At 34.6% G+C, this 22,939-nt stretch overlaps 4 protein-coding genes across 5 annotated transcripts; 2 read left to right on the top strand and 2 right to left on the bottom strand.

The window, feature by feature from the left end:
• The first annotated feature begins 1,919 nt into the window (after positions 1-1,919).
• On the top strand, positions 1,920-8,859 carry LOC114877105. The gene is made up of 5 exons (XM_029189259.2): positions 1,920-2,979; positions 3,974-4,308; positions 5,230-5,391; positions 5,773-6,193; positions 8,666-8,859. The coding sequence occupies exons 1-5, from the start codon at positions 2,127-2,129 to the stop codon at positions 8,773-8,775; spliced, it is 1,881 nt and encodes a 626-aa protein (XP_029045092.2). The 5' UTR covers positions 1,920-2,126; the 3' UTR covers positions 8,776-8,859.
• Positions 8,860-8,987: 128 nt separating this feature from the next.
• Positions 8,988-13,436, bottom strand: LOC114877102 (gamma-interferon-inducible lysosomal thiol reductase-like). The gene is made up of 5 exons (XM_029189256.2): positions 13,332-13,436; positions 12,039-12,200; positions 10,727-10,924; positions 9,410-9,565; positions 8,988-9,337 (listed from the first exon to the last, which is right to left on the bottom strand). The coding sequence occupies exons 1-5, from the start codon at positions 13,392-13,394 to the stop codon at positions 9,233-9,235; spliced, it is 684 nt and encodes a 227-aa protein (XP_029045089.2). The 5' UTR covers positions 13,395-13,436; the 3' UTR covers positions 8,988-9,232.
• A 2,474-nt stretch (positions 13,437-15,910) lies between these two features.
• On the top strand, positions 15,911-18,018 carry LOC114877084 (probable dolichyl pyrophosphate Glc1Man9GlcNAc2 alpha-1,3-glucosyltransferase). The gene is made up of 7 exons (XM_029189227.2): positions 15,911-16,125; positions 16,212-16,484; positions 16,558-16,726; positions 16,780-16,989; positions 17,043-17,282; positions 17,357-17,505; positions 17,571-18,018. Exons 1-7 carry the CDS (start codon positions 15,989-15,991, stop codon positions 17,965-17,967), a joined length of 1,575 nt encoding a protein of 524 aa, XP_029045060.2. The 5' UTR covers positions 15,911-15,988; the 3' UTR covers positions 17,968-18,018.
• A 2,042-nt stretch (positions 18,019-20,060) lies between these two features.
• Positions 20,061-22,637, bottom strand: LOC114877083 (cytochrome c oxidase assembly factor 7 homolog). Of its 2 annotated transcripts, none has more exons than XM_029189226.2 (4): positions 22,245-22,637; positions 20,984-21,079; positions 20,788-20,922; positions 20,061-20,710 (listed from the first exon to the last, which is right to left on the bottom strand). In XM_029189226.2, exons 1-4 carry the CDS (start codon positions 22,309-22,311, stop codon positions 20,247-20,249), a joined length of 762 nt encoding a protein of 253 aa, XP_029045059.2. In that variant the 5' UTR covers positions 22,312-22,637; the 3' UTR covers positions 20,061-20,246. The 2 variants fall into 2 exon arrangements, with proteins under 2 accessions (XP_029045059.2, XP_046142617.1); XM_046286661.1 differs by having other exon boundaries at positions 22,248-22,637.
• Positions 22,638-22,939: the final 302 nt, after the last annotated feature.

Genomic DNA, 22,939 nt, shown 5'->3' with positions numbered 1-22,939 from the left:
GACGAAAGATCGTCCTATGCACCCCCACCTCTCTCTCTCTTTCTCTGTTTTTTGTCTCTCGCTGCACCTCGACTTGGAATATTCCTACCAACTTTCAAAGAGACGCGCCGATGACCACCTATCGGCTACAAATTGATTGCTTGGGTTCAGATTTTCAACCCTTGCGATTTGTATCGGTGAACCACCCCTATGATTAATACAACTACCGGCATTTATGGTAGAAAAATAAATAAATAAAAGATGAAACGTAAACTAGATATAGCATTATTCTTTATCGCGACAAAAATTAACGTAAATTTTTACAAAAGTTCTTTAATAATTTTTGGAATTTAAAATAAAATATCTAAGATTAATCATTTTAAATTTCAACAAAAGCACCTTAATAATTTTTGGGATTTAAAATACAAAATCTAAGATAAATTGTTTTAAATTTCAACAAAAGCACCTTAATAATTTTTGGAATTTAAAATAAAATATCTAAGATTAATCATTTTAAATTTCAACAAAAGCACCTTAATAATTTTTGGAATTTAAAATAAAATATCTAAGATAAATTGTTTTAAATTTCAACAAAAGCACCCTGATAATTTCTGGAATTTAAAATAACAAATCTAAGATTAATCATTTTGAATTTCAACAGAAGCACCCTAATAATTTCTGGAATTTGAAATAAAAAATTTCAGATTAGTCATTTTAATGGGTTTGATAGTTCTAGGTATTAAAAATACAGTAGAAAAATAAATAAATAAAAAAGGAAACATAAATTAACATATAGAATTATTCTTTATCACGACAAAAATCAATGTAAATTTCAACAAAAGCACCTTAATAATTTCTGAAATTTAAAATAAAAAATCTAAGATTAATGATTTTAATCTTCTAGTATTAAAGATGGCAGAAGATAAATCCTATCATTTTTAAAATTCAATTTTATTCTACATAATTTCACCCCTTTCTGACAACGAGCACCATTTCAAACAACCCTCATCATAATTTATTTGAAGAATAATGGCCACAAAACTTTTTAAAGATGTCATTCACATCCCCCCCAATTTAATAAATCCCCAATTAATCAGCTATCCAACAATAAATCAAAGAACCTCCAAAATAAATCCAAATTTCTATTCAACAACCCCTGTTTCAAGAATCAACCAAGGAATCCCGAGGACAATAAATGACGCAATCTATCGGTTCGTCAGCCTCGGGACAATTCAGAGCATAATCGTTCCAGGAATCTAGGCGCGGGTGAAAAAACATACGAATTCGAAAGAAGAGTCACGAAAAAGGGAGACGACAGACGCGCGCGCAGATGTGCCACCCTGACTCGTCCCGAAGAAGAAGAAGAAGAAGAATCAAGTCTGAAGAGCGAAGAACGACAAGTGCATCGATGCACAAGTGCCACCAAGAGCATGTATCTCTGTCACTCGAGGGGGAACTAGGCACGGCCACGCGAGTGGGCGGCGCGTACCCTTCTCGAAGGCCTTCTTCCCTTGCTCCTCCAAGACGTAGGGCGCAATGGTGGTAGGGGATCTGCTCCAGCTAGTCGCGTTGTCTGCTGGAAAAACTGTCCGATGTCTTGTCCCGGTTGATAGTCGTCGCGTAGACGCGGGAACGGGTGTTCAGCTGGATCCGAGTTTGCCTTATCTTCGGGTCACCTCGTGTTGCATCACGTTCAGACACGTTCCCTGCTTCCGTTCCTTCCTCTTCGCGATTAAGATCACGCGACCGCGCGCCACGCGGCTGTCGACCAAGTGATAAGCTCATTCAAAGTATTCATTTCATCGAAACGTGGAGTTCTTGTTTAAAAAGTTGGATCCGTGCGGCTGATCTCCTCGTAAGTGACCAGTGACGACCATTGTGTTTGATCGATCAATTATTAAATTATTTATTTAAAAAATAAAGTGCTCTTTTCTTTAACCAGGATAGCTTTAAATCGATCGACGAATTTCTTCCGCTAGATACGGACACTTTCGGGCACTATCGTTGCGAATGTCACGCGTGACCTATCGTTACAACATTCGCAGCCAATCTGATTCGATTTAAAAACACCGTGATTTTCCATGCCCGCAACAATTTCTCGACATCCACTGTCCATCCACTAAACGTCTCCCGTCGATTTTCAGACGATGCACCTCGAGGACTACCACGTGAACAGGGGCGAAGAGGACGTCCAACGCGGCTGTACGAAGAGTATCAAGCAGGAGGACTTCAACGGTGTGCATCTAGCCCCGATCGCCTCGATCAACACCCTCGGGCAGCAGCCTTGCTGGCTCGCTTCTCAGATGGACGGTGTTCCCTCCCCTATTCTGCCGAATAATTCCAGTCCGAGGGAGTACAACGATTGGGAACAACTCGCGACGGTGTTCCAGTATCCCTGTCAACAGTACTCGACCGATGATAGATCTCCAGGGAGCACAGGCAGCGAGGCGACAACGCCGACCTGGATCATCCACAATGACACGGACAACTCCCAGAGGCTGCCCCCCGTCGGTTCTGCCTTCTCCTTCTCCAGGAGCTTCAGTAACACCGTTTACGCGGAGTATCAAGGTTACCAGGAGTACCAGGAGTACCAGGACGACGTGTCAGTGTCCTTACCTTTGATTCTGCACAATCAAGAGGATCAAGGATTCACCGGGTCAATGCAGGCTGCCACTGATGAGTTCGATCTGAGTTTGATCAGAGGCGATCCTACGTCGCTCTTGTGCAACGTCGAGTCTCCTTCCTCACCCTCGTCCACTTATCTCGACGAACTTCAGGATCCCTTTTCCAATGTCAATGGTGCGTGTTACGCGGTCGGGCACCTGGTTTCCGGACAACAGTCCACCGTTACGATGTTGAACTTTGTTAATGACACGGTGCTGAACGAGGGATTCGGGAACCAGGTTGTCCTGCCCAGGAACGAGGGGTTGATGCTCACCGATAGACGAGTTCCGGTGTCCAAGTCTAACGTTGAGGTGGAGAAGAGAAGCAAATCTTATGGTGAGTTTGAGGAATTTCATTTTGATGCCAATTTAAGGTTCAATTGGTTTATCTGAAAAAAGAATTCTAAAATTGTTAATTCTTTTTAATTAGGCATTTTCTAATTGGAATATTTAAATTGGTAATTTCTTTTTAATTAGAAATTTTCTTGGTGGAATTGGTTTATTTGAAAAAAGAATATTTAAATTGTTAATTGTTTTTAATTAGACATTTTTTTGTTACAATTGGTTTATTTGAAAAAGGAATATTAAAATTGATAATTTTTTTTTTAATTAGAAATTAATTATGATAATTTGAGTTGATATGAGTAGAGTGTTAAGATGGTACCATAAAAATTAGCCTTAACATCACTCATGAAACTAATCAAATTCCTTACAAATTCTTTTATTTCTAATTATCTTTTATCAAAGCTCCACAATGTTAAACATATCTAACAAATTTATTATTAACACTAGAACTACTAGAACACTAGAAATAGATAAAGGATGAAAATGAATAATTTTATTATTTTATTTGATAAAATTAAAATAAGAAACTTGAAGCCATTTCGATTGGTTTAGTAGTTCTAGTGTTAAATAATTAACCTTATTATAATTCACATAACTCTGATAATTTGAAATTGATACGAGTAGTGAGTTAAGATGGTACCATAAAAATGAGCCTTAACATCACTAATGAAACTATTCAAATTTCTTTACCTCCAATTGTTCCTTTCCAAAATTCCCCAATGTTAAACATACCTAACAAATGTATTATTAACCACATTCACTAAAATCCTCCTCATCATCCCCAAACAATCCCAGTAATCATTTCACTTGCACCTACCAGTCAGAAGGGGGGCAAAGTTGTTACAAAAGTGTTCTAAACAAACATCCGTATTTATAAAAGGGCAAACCACTCGAGTGGCACTTGCTAAACGTTCCCTAACGAGCCAACCCCGACCGGCCATGTTTACACGGGTCTGAAACGTTCGACGACACGCTTGTTTCCCCAGACTGTTCAACGACGGACGACAACTTGACGTCGACGTATCAGTGCCGATGGATAGATTGCGGCTGCGCTTTCGCCGAACAGGAGGGTCTCGTCCGGCATATCGAGAGAAGACACGTGGAATCATCCTCCTCGAACTCCCACGGGCACGGCAGAAGGATTCAGAGGGACAGGGACAAGGATAAGGACAAGGAGGGTGATGGTTTCGCGAATTCCGGTGGACAGGACGAATTCGCCTGCCTCTGGCAAGGGTGTCCGCGTGCCAGACCCTTCAATGCCAGATACAAGCTGTTGATTCATATGAGAGTGCACAGCGGGGAGAAACCGAACAAGTGTCCGGTACGTATTAACCCTTTGATTGCTATGGAAACATATGATAGGTGAAATGTCATAGGCTAAGCAAATATTTTTATAGAATATTTAAATTGTTAATTTCTTTTTAATTAAAAATTCTCTTGCAATTCCTATTGAAGTGATTAATTATGATAATTTGAAGTTGATATGAAGATGGTACGCGTTTTAGTTGAGATAAGTAAATTTTAAATCTGAATTCCATATTCACCATTTAATCATAAATTTGACCCTTCGAACCTCAGTAATATCTAAGTATCCTATTGGTCCTTATCCTCATTCCCATCACTTTCAGAAGACTTCCGACACTTTAAAAGCAGTAACACTTTTCCTTTAGAATGAGAATCAGAATAAGAATCAGAGTTAGAACTAAAGTTGTATAATCAAATAAAGAATAATTGCTAGCAATAGAAAATAACATTGTATCTTATGTAAGAATTCTATGTGCTAAGTTTAACACGTTGAACAGCACAGTGAAATTGGTATTAAAGCTGTAATTACTAAGAATGATTTTCAAATTTCAAGCTTTCTATTTCACATAGCAATATTACTTAAAATAATGTTTTTCTATTGTTTTCTTTTAATTATTCAGGGGCGCATAAATTGCGGAGCGGGTCACCGGTGACCATCATGGCGTTCAACGTGTTAATAAAATTTTTATTGTATATCTTAATCATGATCAAATAAAAGTTATCAATGTATCTTATTAATTACATACTAATCCAATTAGTACATATTAGTAATTAGTAAATTAGTAATTAATAATTAACCCAAGAGAAATAGTTATGCATAGAATGTTTAAGCCTAGAGTACTCAGCAGTCAAAGGGTTAAACAATTTTTATTTTTAATTTGAAAAAAGGAAAATAACTTCGAAATTTGATTATTGATCGATCGCAATTATTTTATAGTTTACCGGCTGCAAGAAGGCATTTTCAAGGCTGGAAAATTTAAAAATCCATCAGAGATCGCACACAGGGGAGCGACCGTACGCTTGCCAGCATCGCGGTTGTACGAAAGCGTTCAGTAACAGCAGTGATCGTGCGAAACATCAGAGGACACACTACGACACGGTAAATTTATCATTTCATTCGCTGATTACTATAGCGGAAAAGAATCATTCGTTATAACTAAGAATAAGCCATTTTGAATGAACCCTCGCTGAGTTCCAGGCGAGTTTTTATTTTTATTGCATGAAGATTTAAATATTTCGCTTAAATGTCACTTGTATATTAAATTAGAAGCTTCAATAAACATCTCAGAATTTTTTCAGATTTTTTAAAAGCCCAGAATAATTTAAAATCAGGCCCGAAATTGAAAGATCCAGTTTGTCGATCACAACAAAATTTTACAAAAATCATCCTTTTTCCCGTTCAATGTCTAAGAAATAGGAAAATGTAGAATTTAATGATTGGAAAAAGTGATTTTATGAAAATGTCGATGGATGTTTGCAGAAACCGTACGCGTGTCAGGTGAGCGGTTGCGGTAAACGATACACGGATCCATCGAGCCTTCGAAAACACGTGAAGAACCATACAGAACCAACGAATCCTCTGTCCAACCTCTCGTTGACGTCCGAGAACAAAGCAACCGTGATTGGCAATAATTCCAGCTGCTCTTCGCGACAAGATCCGATTTCGAACGCGTCGAAACATCAGCAACCGCATACGTCACTCCCGTTCCACGGGGAATCGAATTATCGGACGTATAAGACTTCGGATTCTTATCCGGACGAGGACGCGGACCTGTTCCACACGAATTTGTGTCAGGTCGATAGGATTTCCATGAGCCTTGACAGTAATCAAGAGTACGTGCCGATCGAGTCGGTGAAGCGTTTTCTCATCGACGACGTCAGCTCGCACGTGGACGGTACAGGTAAGAGAAAAAGTGTTAACGTTTTAGGAATGTTTTTGCCTCTCCAAGATTCTCGCGTTTTGAAACTGTACAAATCTAAGGTTTTAAGGTTCTAAAATTCTAATATTGCAGAATTGCAAAATTTTTAGATTTTAGGCTTCTAAAAATATAATATTACAATATTTCAAAGTTCCAAAATTTTAAGATTCTAGAATTCTAAAATTCTAAGATTTCAAGCTTCTAAAATGTTAATATTCCAAAATTTTAAGGTACCAAGATTTAAGGGTTCTAAAATTCTAATATTCCAAAATTCTAAGGGTCCAAGATTTTAGGGTTCTAAAATTCTAAGGGTCCAAGATTTTAGGGTTTTAAAGTTCTAATATTACAAAATTTCAAAGTTCCAAGATTTTAAGGTTCTAGAATTCCAAAATTCTAAGATTTTAAGCTTCTAAAATTCTAATATTCCAAAATTTTAAGATTCTAAGATTTTAGGGTTCTAAAATTCTATTATTCAAAAATTCTCAGGGTCCAAGATTTTAGGATTCTAAAATTCTGAGTTTCTAAGTGTTCAAGGTTCTAAAATTTTGATACTCCAAAATTTCCAAATTCCCAAATTCCAAGATTGTAAGATTCTAAGATTCTAATATTCCAAGATTTTAGGGTCCTAAGAATCTAATATTTAAAAATTCCCAAATTTCAAGTTTTTAAGATCTACAATTCCAATATTCCAAAGTTCCCAAATTCCAAGCTTTTAGGATTCTAAAATTCTGATATTCCAAAATTCCCAAATTTCAAGATTGTAAGATTCTAAGATTCTAATATTCCAAGATTTTAGGGTCCTAAGAATCTAATATTTAAAAATTCCCAAATTTCAAGTTTTTAAGATCTACAATTCCAATATTCCAAAGTTCCCAAATTCCAAGCTTTTGGAGTCCTAAAATTCTCATATTCCAAAATTCCCAAATTCTACGATTTTAAAGTTCCAAATTTCTAATACTCCAAAATTCCACAATTTCAAGATATTAAGTTCCTAAACTTCTAATATTCCCAAATTCAAAAATTCTAAGATTCTAAGATCCCCTGGCAAAATAAAAAATCCTCATCACTGTTAACAACTCAGGAACTTACCCCTCTCCATGGAAAAATTCTAATTACTCCAATGACCACGAGTGACTTAAAAAAAAGGAAAGAAGTTGTTCGTTTTGAAATGATTATTGTACAGGGTCCGCGCGTGCTGCCTTTTTCTGTCCCGTTGAATGGTAACGAAGCCGATGATGACAGTACGCTAGGTCCTCCATGCTTAATCTCAGAGGAGGTTCGCCGCTTTACGCGTTTACCCCACACCGAGTCTTAAAATAATATTCCACGCTTTTTTCGCTGGAGCACACGCACGTACGCACGCGCCAAAACATACGACACTACTTGCCACGTGCGACACACGCGCGCCCTTTTAAATTCCAGCCCTCGCGGCCGCGATTTTTATCCGAACGAAAATACCATATTGATCATCCTTCTTAGATCACCAAAACCCTCTCCTGACCAAAAAGAATACTCGAAAGAATAACAGATGGACTAATAAGAGCAGATACTTGTTATAAATCTATAAGGGTAGCTACCCCTGTTTCTTTCTCTTTACATTATATTTTTGATATCAAAATCAGCTATAAATGTAGACATTAAAGATTTATAATATATGGGAGGGAAGGATTTAATTTAAATTAATGATACTCTGTACAAGCTTAAGAATTAACCCAAAGGGTTAATGATGTATGTATATGAAAAATTATACAATGTTATTACTTTTATAATTTTTATTATTTCATGAGTGTCTATTTTCAGTAGGAGGGGGTTTCATTCCTTAACCCTTTACCTGTAACGTGTCATTATTTAGGCTTCAATTAGTTACTTTCGATCTTTAAATGAATTTTAATTATTTCATGAGTGTCTATTTTTAGAGAGGAGTTCCACCCCTCAACCCTTTACTTATAATTGTTCCTTCTATGAAACATTACCATATCTGCCTTTTTTATTTATAACGTGTCATTGTTTAGGCTTCAATCAGTTGCTTTCAATCTTTAAATGAATTTTAATGATTTCATGAGTGTCTATTTTTAGAGAGAGGTTCCACCCTTCAACCCTTTACTTATAATTGTTCCTCCCATGAAACATTACCATATGTGCCTTTTTTATTTATAACGTGTCATTGTTTAGGCTTCAATCAGTTACTTTCGATCTTTAAATGAATTTTAATTATTTCATGAGTGTCTATTTTTAGAGAGAGGTTCCACACCTCAACCCTTTACCTATAATTGTTCCTTCCATGAAACATTACCATATGTGCCTTTTTTATTTATAACGTGTGATTAGTTAAGCTTTGGATTATAAATTAAGAAAATAGGAACTTCGACATTCTTTTGAAATCCTATTCTAATTCTCGAGAATTTTGATATGTTCAAAAATTCCAAATACCTACATTGTGATATTATTTTTCAGGATACCAAGTGGAAGATGAAGTTCCTGATTTCCAGGAGCTAGGCTCCGATATCGAGCAACAATTTCTCGAACTGAGCAACCTGGATGATGCTGTATTCATCGATGGTTGAGATGAATTTTGAAGAATACTCTAATCGATCTCATGGCAACTCGTTGCCATAAGGTACACCTCTGTATAACGCAATGTTTATTTAACATTATAAGACGAAAATATGTATTAACTACTTTTATATTCATTATGTTATACAGAGGTTTACTATACTTCCAAAGACTTGTTCCCATCTTTTTATACTTGATTTTTATACACAGATGGAATCAGATATATTTTTGTACATAAATGCTTGTATATATTAATCATTAAATACAATGATTCTGATTATAATTATAAGTACTTTTACCTGGATTTTTAGGATTTTACCGTTGGTTTCAACTCTCTTATTTAAAAAAGAATTTAATCGTTTTATTTAATCTTAATCTCAATTTTCTTGTATTCTTTCACTCTGTTATTTTCCAAATTCGTTGCATCAAATTTAATGTTATTTCTAAGCAATTTATTAGTGTCAATTTTTAGGCAGTGCTGCATTTATCTGGACGCGAGTCCTGAGGTATCATGTCACAGATAAGTTTCAAGAAATTACTCAACGCCTTGTTTTGAATCTCCTTCGAGGTCACCTGAAAAAAGAAAAGGGGGAGGAATGATGAAGGCTTTTTATTTAAGATTCTTCGATTTAATTAATTACTTACTCCGTTAATAGTGATCGTTGGAACGAAAGAGAGGGGAGGGTTCAAGGCGTCTGTTTTCTCGCCATTTGCAACCAACAGCTCTTTCGATTTAGAACCACTGATGCATTGGTCGATGCTCGTTTTAGTTTCCTGGCTAAGTCCTACACTCTGGGCACACTGGAACATTAATTAATATTTTGAGCAAATCAGAAGACACCATTCGTAATTTTATATTAGTCTATTAGATTTGAAAATTAGTCATTTCCCAGAGGGTGCTTAATCAAGGCTTTTTAAACTTTTCCAATTGACGACCCCCTTTACTTTAGGAAATATTTTCGCGACCCTGGGTGTAAAGGAGGGGTAGATCGGGGGTGGTAGTAACACGTTAAATATTTCAAAATATTGAATAGATATTTTAGAATTTTAGAATCTTAGAATTTTAGAATTTTAGAATTTTAGAATCTTAGAATTTTAGAATCTTAGAATTTTAGAATCTTAGAATTTTAGAATCTTAGAATTTTAGAATCTTAGAATTTTAGAATCTTAGAATTTTAGAATCTTAGAATTTTAGAATCTTAGAATTTTAGAATCTTAGAATTTTAGAATCTTAGAATTTTAGAATCTTAGAATTTTAGAATCTTAGAATTTTAGAATCTTAGAATTTTAGAATCTTAGAATTTTAGAATCTTAGAATTTTAGAATCTTAGAATTTTAGAATCTTAGAATTTTAGAATCTTAGAATTTTAGAATCTTAGAATTTTAGAATCTTAGAATTTTAGAATCTTAGAATTTTAGAATCTTAGAATTTTAGAATCTTAGAATTTTAGAATCTTAGAATTTTAGAATCTTAAAATTTTTGAATTTTAGAATCTTAGTTTTCCATTTGGCGAACCCCTTTACCCGAGCAAATATTTTCGCGACCCTGGGTATAGAGGAAGGGTAGACCAGGGGTGATACTAATACGTTAAATATCTCAAAACATGAATAGATATTAACATAAATTTTGCATATGTAATAAAAAATGATATTTTCAATATACCCATCAATGTCCTAACAGTATAGAATATGAATATAAAAATTAGAATATGAAATTGAAAGTTATATTTACATTCTCTGAAAAATTGAATACTTTCAATCAACAATTAAAAAATTCCAAAGTTATTTTTCTAATTTCTAATTAACTATGCAACATGTAAATGACCGTCAATTAACTGATAGCTATCTCTCAGCCTCGAAATTACGCAAGGAACGCATTTCCCTGGCTAAGGGAAACTAGCCTTCTGTGACCAATAATTACCTTCAGGATGTTACTTTTCATCCGAGAGAAAAACAAATTACCTGTGGCACGGACGACGCTGGATTTCTCGCTGACATTACACAACCAACAAGAGATACGCTGAGTTGTTGAACCTTTTCAGCCGGTTCCTTGTTTTGAATCTCGTGTAAGGCACAAGCTTGAGCCATGTTTCCTTGACATTCTTTAGGTCCGTGCTGGCAAGCAAATTCCCATTCTTCGGTTGCAGCGTTCCGTTTGTGCTACACATTTAATAATTATGTATAAATTATTTCTCAAATATGCTAGATAATTATCAATAAAATTATAGAAAACAAGAGGCTGCAAATTTGCAAATTTTACTTTAAATTAAATTCTAAAATTTAATTTCCATCGAGTGATGGAAATTGCAATTTGGAAATTAATAATTTCTCAGTGTGTCCTAAACGAAGCTTTCAAATATTATTTTTATTAGATAACAAAGAGTTAATAAATAGAACAGTAAAAGTCTGAAAATTCTAAAATTTAATTTCCTTCGAGTGATGGAAATTGCAATTTGATAATTAATAATTTATCAGTGTGTCCTAAACGAAGCTTCCAAATATTATTTTTATTAGATAACAAAGAGTTCATAGACAGAACAGTAAAAGTCTGAAGATTCTAAAATTTAATTTCCATCGAGTGATGGAAATTGCAATATGAAAATTAATAATTTATCAGTGTGTCTTAAACGAAGCTTCCAAATATTATTTGCATTAGGTAATGAAGAGTTAATGGATAGAACAATAAAAGTCTGAAAATTCTAAAATTTAATTTCCATCGAGCGATGGAAATTGTAATTTGATAATTAATAATTTCTCAGTGTGTCGTAAACGAAGCTTCCAAATATTATTTTTATTAATTAACAAAGAGTTCATAGACAGAACAGTAAAAGTCTGAAGATTCTAAAATTTAATTTCCATCGAACGATGGAAATTGCAATTTGGAAATTAATAATTTCTCAGTGTGTCCTAAACGAAGCTTTCAAATATTATTTTTATTAGATAACAAAGAGTTCATAGACAGAACAATAAAAGTCTGAAAATTCTAAAATTTAATTTCCATCGAGCGATGGAAATTGCAATTTGAAAATTAATAATTTCTCAGTGTGTGCTAAACGAAGCTTCTAAATATTATTTTTATTAGATAACAAAGAGTTAATAAATAGAACAGTAAAAGTCTGAAAATTCTAAAATTTAATTTCCATCGAGCGATGGAAATTGCAATTTGAAAATTAATAATTTCTCAGTGTGTGCTAAACGAAGCTTCTAAATATTATTTTTATTAGGTAACGAAGAATTGATAGACAGAGTTGTTTTTATTAAAAATATTTCTCACCGAAGCTTTGCCATAAGGAACGAGTGTAACTCGAATGTGATCCTTCACGGCGTCGTACGCTGGTACCAATTGATTCTTGATGAATCGTATGCTATCGGGGCACAGTGATTCATAGTAGACTCCTACATCTTTGACCGTGTATGATTGTTCATCACCAGCCACCTGCACAATTATCAGGAGCGCTAAATGACCATGTGCCGGTTCTAGAATAACAGTATCTAATTGCGTTTCACACAATCCTATCTTTCCTTCTGAAGATACTGTGTTTATCGAAACAGTGTAACTTAACTATCCTGTGGTAATAGAGTATATTGGTAATTTTTAATAATTTTATATTGAAAAAGGGTGAATGCTAGTTAATAAATTTAATTAAATTGAGATTCATGAAAAAATACCAAGCTGTAATAAATAATAATAAAGATATTGATTTTTATTACAGATATTTAAAAGCAAATCTGAAATTTTTAATAATTTTATATTTAAAAAATATCAAAATTATAGAGGATGAATACTTGTAAATAAATTAAATTAAATTGAATATTAATATAATACAAGTAGTGTAATTGTAAAAAAAGATATATCTTTTATTTATTATGGATGTTTGAAAATAAATTGTACATTTTAAAATACTAAAATATTATGGAGTCTCAGTGAGAGTTCATGGTGAAAGTAGTCAGTCCCAGTATGGAGATTCATAGAGTTCAATCGTTCAAGGCAAATTAAATTCCTCCTATCTATGTTTAATAATATTTCAATAGAATCTTCATAATTTTTTCGTTAGTATTTTAAAGAAAAAAATATTCTTCATAAGGAAAGAATTAATAGGAACCCATCAACCAAATTTCTAACTGTTATACGTTACAAACGTGTTTGAAAACCGGATTCACTTCTCTCCTGACAGCTTCTTAATATCATCATACCAAAGTACGAAATTTATCGATATTAAATTAAAAATAAGAAAGGTGACAATCGTATAATAAATTATATAATCAACCATTGGACAGTGGATCTTAGATAGAGGCAATTTAAATTTAATTTTAGACCCTTATCTTTTTATAAGTTTGAAATAAAATCTTTTTACACTAATTTGGATGCCTGTCTTATGTTACTGCATCCTTATAAGTTTGGGTCACAGTTGATCCAGTATTTATTATTAAATTATTAATTTAGCCACTCATTTGCCAAATGGATTAATTTCACAAAAGATAAAGTAAAGCAACTGATAAAATGTAAACAGTTGAATGCCAATCGAGTGCTTTGGAAAATTTTGAAAAGTTCAATAAGGAAACTCACCAAGCTGAGGAACGCGAAAAAAACTGCGAGCGAGCAGCTCGAGGTGAACAGGTAGCACCTCATGGTCGCTCTGGTCGGTTGATAAACCGGCCACCTCTTTAAACCACCGTTTTATGCATAGAATGATCGACAAATGCAAGGGTGGGAGGACTCGAAAATGTTGGAGGGGATCAACTGAGAGAGGGGAGAGACAAAGAGAGACGGAGATGAGTAATCAATAATACACTTGGTGGTACTTGAAACATTTAAACAACTTTATGGGTGTTTGAAACTACTTATTCAAGGTCTCAAACAATTTAGACATATCGAAAATTGTTGTATCTTAATCAAGATCTGGCGAAACCTTGGAGATCAAAGATTTCTAATTTATCAGGAGTTTTAGAATTTTAGAACTTTGGAACTTTAGAATTTTAGAACTTTAGAATTCTAGAATTTTAAAATTTTAGAATTCTAGGATCTTAGAATTTTAGTATCTTAGAAATTTAGGATCGTAAAATTTTAGAATCAAATGCCCCATTATTACTTTTAAAATATTAGCAACTGTTGCAAATAAAAAAACATTCAATATTCAATTAATTTTAATATAAATACACCTTGCAAAATTCTACCTCTCTCAAGAGTTCACCCTATATATTTCTAAAATAAAGAAGAGATCCAGTAGATCTTAAGTTATAGAGGATTTTAAATAAATAATTACTTCTGCAAGAACTTTCTTGATAAACATGGATAATGATAGCGAGGTTAGACAATTTATCTGATACAACGGAAGTTGACGATAGAGATATTTATTCCAAATAAAGGAAAAGTACGTCGATTAAAATTGAGTACAGATACGAATGTTGATGGAAATGGACAGTTACTGATTACACATTATCTAAATTTAGAAGCATTTCTTAATGACCCTCCAGTAAATTAGATCAAATAAAGCCGACTATTAATTTATAATTTGAAATTTGTTTAAACTCAACATTGTTTCGTACATTCATTTCGAGAAAAGGTATGTAAATAAAGTGCAAACTAGACTAACAAAATTTATTCTTGTAATTAGCATACTTAGCTTAAGCAAACTGCTAATGGGACAAACAAAAGTTCATTATTCGAAATGCCTTTAGAACCTCGTTTCTCTTCTCGATAATAGGAAGAAAGCATTTCACAAAACTTTCTACTAGCCATCAAAGCAATTGAAATAAATAGTTCTGTAGATTATATTCGAATAACGATTGAAATTTTAAGAATACAAGGTAGATATTATCCTTCTCTAAGAAAGAAAGTATACTTAGGGTACAATAGGAGGAAATGGCCATCAAGCATACTAATTGAGTCTGGACATCACCTGTCTAAGAACAATTCTGAGTTGTGTACGTCTACAATCATATCAATTCCATATTTCATAATACTATTATCAGACAAGATAATACGATAAATTTCAATTTTTTAATTAATTAGATAACACCAGTGTGTGAATGAAATATTATGAGTATTTATTATAAGTATTAATTAAGATTAAATATTTTTATTTATTTTATTATAATAACGTTCCATTTGCTTATAATAATCTTTCTGGAAGAATTGACGATTCGACATCAACCCCTAATGACATTCACCCACAGGAGTTATTAAAATGAAGGCCAGCATTTCAAACAATAGGACAATGGAAAAGAAATGTTAAAAGGTGCGTTTGTAGGTTTATGAAAAGAGTTATAGCTAATATCAAAAAGGTAAATGATGAAGATTTTTGTATTAATTGGTCAAAAGTTAAAATCAGAGTAATTATTTTTTTACAGATTATAGATACCATTTGTTAAATTAACTAATCAATCATGATTAATCATAATCAGTTTTTAAATCAGACAAATTCTGCAAAATGATATCAATTTTTTAAACTTCTTAGAATTGAAAATGAGTGTTTTATACAGAAATCTATTATACCGACGGTAAATAAACTAGACGCCAATTTACCTACATACGATTATCATACAGAAGACTGGACATGCCTTTGTTTTCGAGGGGACATGGTTTATGGGGTCCCAGACACCCCATGCAGAGAGCACAGCCGGTATGATAATCGTGCCTGTTTTACCAGTCACTCTTTTACTGCACCTCAAACAAATAACTGAAAAGACCCAATTTTCACTCCCTTTGATCCTATTTTTTTTTAAATCGTGCCAGCTTCTACTTGGGCTAGGTGCAAAGCTCCCACTCCCAACATCAGGGGCCCTGATGGCCCCGCCGGTTTTTCGGTCATTGCTTTCTGCATGCATTACATTACATTACACTTTAGTTTTCTTGGGCAAAGCCCAAGATGGCGTTTCGGGGGAAAAATTCCCCTATATTGCCTCGCAAACATTATTGGCGCTAAAATACAAAGCTTTCTGCATGCAGATGTAACCCTTTGACAAAGACTTTGCCTATGGACTGCTAAAGGCCCCCACTTTTCCCATTGAAGCAATGTATAAGGTCGCGTGCCAAGATCTCAGCGCCACCATATCCCAAAACGCGGGAAAAATTTAAATTGCTTTATAGGATGTAACCTCATCTTGGGGTTTCTGGGACCCCTTGTTTCGGGAAAAAATGCATGTTCAGTCTTTTTGTATTTGTAGTCACAGGAATGCGTTAGAAGATGCCACGTGAAACACATTATATCAACAACAAATACTATGGATAATAAACATGTTTCTACATCAAAAAAGGCGAAAAAAGTAGATCTTCCATCTACAAATTACAATGCAAATAGAATAGTTTTTCGTGTCTTTACTCTGATCACTTGTCTCAAGCTGCTCTTAATACCTACATAGTATGTCTCTTTACATGTTTAAACAATACTGTACTTATATTCACAATAATTTACTATTACAGTAGTTAAGTCATTTCATTTTTTAGTCACTCTACAGACTTTGAGGTGCACCGCAACTGGCTTGCCATAACGCACAGTTTACCAGTCAAAGAATGGTACACAAATGCCAAATCACAATGGACATTGGATTATCCACCAATGTTTGCATGGTTTGAATATATTCTGAGTTGTATAGCACAATTTATTGATCCTGAGATGCTTAAAGTAGAAAACTTAAATTATGCATCATCGAATACTATCTATTTTCAAAGAAGCACTGTTATATTCTTGGATTTTATATTTGCTTATGGAGTGAAAGAGTATGTTCCCAAAAAATTAATATTCTTTATTAAAGAGATAACACCTATGTATATTTTATATTATAAATTTCAGGATTGGAAAAGTATTCTGCTCTTCTTTTGATAGTTATGCTATTTTTGTGATTTTATCACTATGCAACATGGGATTGTTAGTAGTAGATCATATACATTTTCAGTACAATGGGTTTCTACTTGGTATTTTTCTGTTAGCTGTTGCAAATGTTTCTAAAATAAATGATCAGGTAAATGGAAATATGTCTCTTAATTTGACTTACTTAAAGAGACTGTTTTTCAGGTTTCTGTATTGCAAGGAACTCTGTGGTTTGCATTGTTGTTGAATTTGAAACATATCTATTTATATGTTGCTCCAGTCTTCGTAATCTGGTTACTTAAATCATACTGTATGAATGGTAATCAATTTTTTAAACGTTTATTTATGCTTGGAAGTATAGTTATAATCACATTAGCAGTTTCATTTGGTCCATTTATTTCTCAGTTACCTCAGGTAAATAATATCTTCACTATCTTCTTTCCTGAAGCTAATAATAACTGTTTCAGGTATTATCAAGACTGTTTCCATTTAAAAGAGGCTTAGTACATGCTTACTGGGCTGCTAATGCTTGGGCACTATACATAGGTGCAGATAAATTATTATCTCTAGTTTTAAAACAATTAGGTTTGTTAAAAACCACTAAACTAGCAGTAATGACTGGTGGTTTAGTACAGGAGCAATCATTCTTAGTGTTACCAACACCTACTCCACTTGTGACATTTTTATTAACATTGTCTTCAATATTGGTGGGTGTTTTGAGCATTGTTTAACCTTTGTAACATTTTCTGATCATGGTACTTAAACGCTGTACAAATTGCAGCCTACATTATACTGCCTCTTTTTCAAAAAAGATTATAGCACAAATCCGAAACAATTTGTGAGGAGCTTAATACTTTGTGCTTTATGCTCTTTCATATTTGGTTGGCATGTACACGAGAAAGCTATTTTAACTGCTATCATTCCATTGTGGTAAGAAGAAATACATATTAGCTCTTTATTTTATTTCAGTCTAATACAATTTTTATATGTTTCAGTGTTCTGGCTGTGACTGATAAAAATGATGCTAGAATTTTTTTAATTTTAAGCAGTGCTGGACACACTGCCTTGCTACCATTGCTTTATCCTACAAATTTAACTCCATTGAAAATATTGTTACTTCTAACATACATGGTCGCATCGTTTTTAACTCTCTCCAGAAAGTTTAAACAGCAGCTGCTTTATTTTCATGAATATATATATGTGATTATTTTGCCAATATTAACGGTATATGAAACAGTATTGCATAAGTTAATATTTGGCGACAAACTACCATTCCTACCTTTAGCAATTACATCCATATATTGCGCGACAGGAGTACTTTATTCTTGGATACTTTATTATTACATGTTTCTAAGATATAACCCTCTCGATCAAAGAAAAAAGAAAGAATGAGAATATTTATATTTTACATTGTGTAAGATTAAATAAATGATTCTATTTGTATCTATTGTTATTTTATTAAACACAAGGGATACGGAGATACAGTGATTTAGTGGTAGTCCCTGCGAGGCTCATAAAAAGAATGAAGAAATAAATATCTGCCAAGGGAGACCTTGGTTCCTAAAGAGGAGTAGGATAATAAATAGTTAGGGAGCCTGGGTCTTGGCCCATAAAGAAGCATAAACTAATTAATAACTGAAAGGGGTGACCTTGGCCTATAAAGAGGGATAAAATTATATAAATAACTGGAAAAAGTGGAATAAAAGGGGCCTTCGGCCGAAGCCCAGAAGAGGAATACAATCATAAATATTATTCCCCTTCGACGAGCTTATTTAATATGCAAAGAAAATTAATAAAGTAAATTAAATTCCGGAAAGAAATTAAAGGACGATTATTATACTGGCTGTGCCCTTTTCATACGGACCTGATTTCATATGGGGTGTTAGGGACCCCTTTGCGGCGGAACTATCACTGCATACCGACTTCGTATCATATTGGGGTGTTAGGGACCCCGTAGTGCCGATAATGCTCTTTGTATATCGATATTAGGCATCCGGGGTGTCGAGGACCCCGATGCAGCGGTGGCGCTCTCTGCATACGGACCTGATTTCATATGGGGTGTTAGGGACCCCGGTGGCCGCCTGCGCGCCGTCCTGACACTCTTGGGGTTCCGGGCACCCCGGTAACTCTCTATGTGCATCACCAAAACTTATCTGGGGTGTCGGGGACCCCGATGAGTCTCCGCGCGCCGACAAAATATCATATGGGGTATTAGGGACCCCGGTGGCTCTCTGCGCGCCGCGCCGACCTAAAATTATCGTGGGGTGTCGAGGACCCCGGTGACTCTATGTACGCATCGACGTAAAATTATCGCGGGGTATTAGGGACCCCGGTGGCTCTCTGCGCATCGACTTACAACTATCTTGGGGTGTCGAGGACCCCGGTGACTTTCTCTGGGCACCGACCTAAAATTATCTGGGGTATCGAGGACCCCGGTGACTCTCTCTGGGCGTCGACAAAATATCATATGGGGTATTAGGGACCCCGGTGGCTCTCTGCGCGCCGATCTAATAATATCTTGGGGTGTCGGGGACCCCACTGGCTCAATCTGCGCATCGTCTTAAAACTATCTTGGGGTGTCGAGGACCCCGGTGACTTTCTCTGGGCATCGACCTAAAACTATCTTGGGGTGTCGAGGACCCCGCTGACACAATCTGTGCATCGACTTAAAACTATCTTGGGGTGTCGAGGACCCCGCTGACACAATCTGTGCATCGACTTAAAACTATCTTGGGGTGTCGAGGACCCCGCTGACACAATCTGTGCATCGACTTAAAACTATCATGGGTGTCGAGGACCCCTGTGACTTTCTCTGGGCACCGATCTAAAATTATTTGGGGTATCGAGGACCCCGGTGACTCTCTCCGCGCGCCGACAAAATATCATATGGGGTATTAGGGACCCCGGTGGCTCTCTGCGCGCCGATCTAATAATATCTTGGGGTGACAGGGACCCCGGTGACTCTGCGCGCCGACAAAATATTAATTAATAATTTATAAACACATTTGATAAATAGAATTAAAATTGATTTGTTTGTAATTAGAATTACATAAATATATAAGAAGGATATAAGAACTAATTATACAAACTTATTAAGAAACAATAACTTTTATTCGTAATACAATTTATTTTTCATGAATTACATATAGTATAATGTAATTTTTTCTACACAATAATTAAAATATATAAAAATCTTTCATCACTGCTCTGTTGTTAGTGCAAAATATGGTAAGAAAAGGGACTGGTAAGACAGATACGATTATCATATCGACTGTGCTGTATATATGCAAACCAAATTTCATCGGGGGTGTCTAGAACCTCCAAAAATCAAAGGCATGTCGGTCTTTTTGTATCTGTAATTATTATTGTGTAAATTCCATTAATTTTAGACGTTTACCATTAGGTGGTTATAAGAAGTTCATGATGGTTCGCGGCTAGATACCAGCTGTACTGTTTTTAAAATTGAAAAATAAAAATAAGGCATGTTTTCAACTTACTATTTTAATTACCTTACAATAAGATAATATTCTCTTTCAACAACATACAAATGTGCCGAAATTTTATACTGTTTTAATTACAAATAAATAACAATACATATTCGTGTATTAATTACAACATGAATATTTCAATACATCTACTATACAATGCAATGTTTAATATCGAAGATTCAGTTAAGGATTAATACCTTGCTGAAATTTCAACTGTCTCTTAGCTTCTCTAATATCTTTTAACAATTCAGTGGATCTAGTCTTAAATGCTTTTGCCATCTCCTCATTTTTCTGCACACCATCACCGTTTTTATGCATCATCGATACATTAGCACAAGCATAAGGATTTCCTGCCTCGCAACACTTCAAGGAAAACACATATGCCTCCCTCATATTTTTTTCAACAAATCCTTCTATTCCTTTCAAGAAAATACCGGATAAATAAAAACAAGCCCTTTCCTCATTAGCATCGCAAGCTTTTCTCAACATTTGTATTCCAAGTGAAACTTGAGTATCCCTTGATTTCTCTAGCTTTTCATCAGACACTGCAAAAGCACCTGCATCTAGGCAACCCTTTGGATCATTAAGTTCACAACCCTTTCTCATGTATTTGAATGCCTCCTGAATATTTTTCTCGCATCCTCTACCTATATCCATTAAGTTCATTAAATATTAAAGATTGAATTTGGCGGGACTACTTACGCGCCATCTAGAATAAACATACCCGCAAAAGAATATTCACCGTACTTGGTACAGCTTTTATTGTAATTCCTTGTGTCACAATTATCCTTATATATCTTCGCGGCTTCGTTATAATCTTGTTTAATAGCGTCGTTATAATCTCCCAGTAGATGACAAACTGTTTAAAAAGTAGAAGGCATTGTAAAGAGGTTAGAATGGTGAACTTTTTCAATACCTACCATCAGGTCTCTTTTCGTTCAGACAACCGAACTGATACTCGATATGAAGATTTTTCAGGTATTCCTTAACCTCATCGGCATCTTTCAAATTGTATCCTGCCATGTCAAATGATTATTGTTAAATTTTAAACGAATATACGAAACGAGTATGTACAAATTTGGTTAGGCAAGCACATGTTTTAACTCTATACTCGATACCATGATTGCAATATTCGGGGACAGGGAGACGTTACATACTGGTTCTTATGGCTAGCGGTTGATGGCGTTACTGTACATTATTCACAGTTTCATATGTAAATCATATGTCCATATACTAATACTAACTAAAATAAAATACCATTTACCCTTGCTTGGTGTGCACCAATAAGGAAAACCAAACGGGACATTTAATTACGTCACGCGCCCTTTTTATGCCCCCGAATATTACAACACTGCTCTCAACGACCAATCAAACGCCGAGACCATATGCGCGCGCATATCTATGATTTTTCGAATGAGCGCAAGTCGACAACGAAGGTGTTAGTAATTCACAACTTGCGTGTCAGTTCAGGTGTGCTTGTTATGCGGTGCACTGTACGTTACAAATTATTCTCGCACGACACATGAGAACAATTTATCTTTTTGATTAAAGAATAATTCATATATGCCAAGAAAGAAATAGGATATTCCGTTGAAGTAAGTATTGAAGGAAGCTTCGATTGCACCTACATTTTATATTAAATTTTTCTTCAATTAATCATTTGCGAAGATATTATTTAATTTTTGAAATATTTTTATTTAAATTGTGTGCTTTAATGTACTTGTAAGAGAACTCAAAATTTGTCTTTCATCAAAGGAAAAAAGAACTCTAATTAAATAATTATAGTTATAAAGATCCATTTATTTCAATATTTACAATTTTTTAAATTTATCTTACTGATAAAAAAGGAACCTACGTTTAAGTTGCAACTATAGACAAGATTATAGTTAAGCTGTGTTCTTTCTACTAGGTCAAATCGCAGAGTTACTCGGTTAGGGGGCCGTCTTCTTATCTACCCTTCGTGATCAGAATTCATCTACATACCAAGCGTAAACGCGACGTAAAGTACGCGAAACGAATGTTACATGCATTTAACTTCTGCCCAACTACTTCATTCCTAACACTCCGTGATATATGACCATACAAATTGTTACCCCTATACCTATGGTGTACCATAATTGTTATCGTTACTACCACATTAGCGACATCTGTATACGATTATTATATGTATGTATACTGTACCACCATTTAACCTCTTACACTTGACCCACTTCTGTCCATTGCCCACTTGGCATGCGTGGGTGTTCATGATATTTGGAGAAAGATGTAGATATGTTTAACTTAAATTCATAATGTAAACACTTATAGGAATAGATTCAAGATTATTTTGTACTATTTGTAGAAACATGATACATAACAAGTCATATATCAAAGTAATTACTATGAACTGTCTTTATTAAGACTAATGAACGAAATTATGTTATCATTCATTATTACTACTTCTACTCTGCTATTAGAATCATTAGATATAATAATATCCACGTGCTCTTATATTACAAGTCTTAGTTACCAGATGTCCTTGTTGCATCTTGCAATCTTAAATAATGAAATTCGAATATTTTTTACTGAAATATATCAACTTTTTATCTATAGTCGGTACAAAGAAACGTGCGCGTGGTCAGACACGCCACAATTTGGGATGATTCAACGAACTGGGTTCAAGGGCAACGCACACATTCCTCCGGCACACGAATGGAATACTTAACGAGCAAAGAAAAAAAGTAACGTGCTCCTGAAAAGCACGATATTTAGTGGCGTCACTAGAACCATATCGAAATTGTACAAAAAGAAATCAATGGAATTTATGATAAGAATCGGAGACTCTCTCAAGGATAAATCAATTGATTTTCTAACTTGTTATAATAACCTAACTTCAA

Source organism: Osmia bicornis, chromosome 8 (genome assembly GCF_907164935.1).
Source record: "Osmia bicornis bicornis chromosome 8, iOsmBic2.1, whole genome shotgun sequence".
NCBI lineage: Eukaryota > Metazoa > Arthropoda > Insecta > Hymenoptera > Megachilidae > Osmia > Osmia bicornis.
Note: the sequence above shows the minus strand (reverse complement) of the source record. Positions and strands in the feature narration are given on the sequence as shown.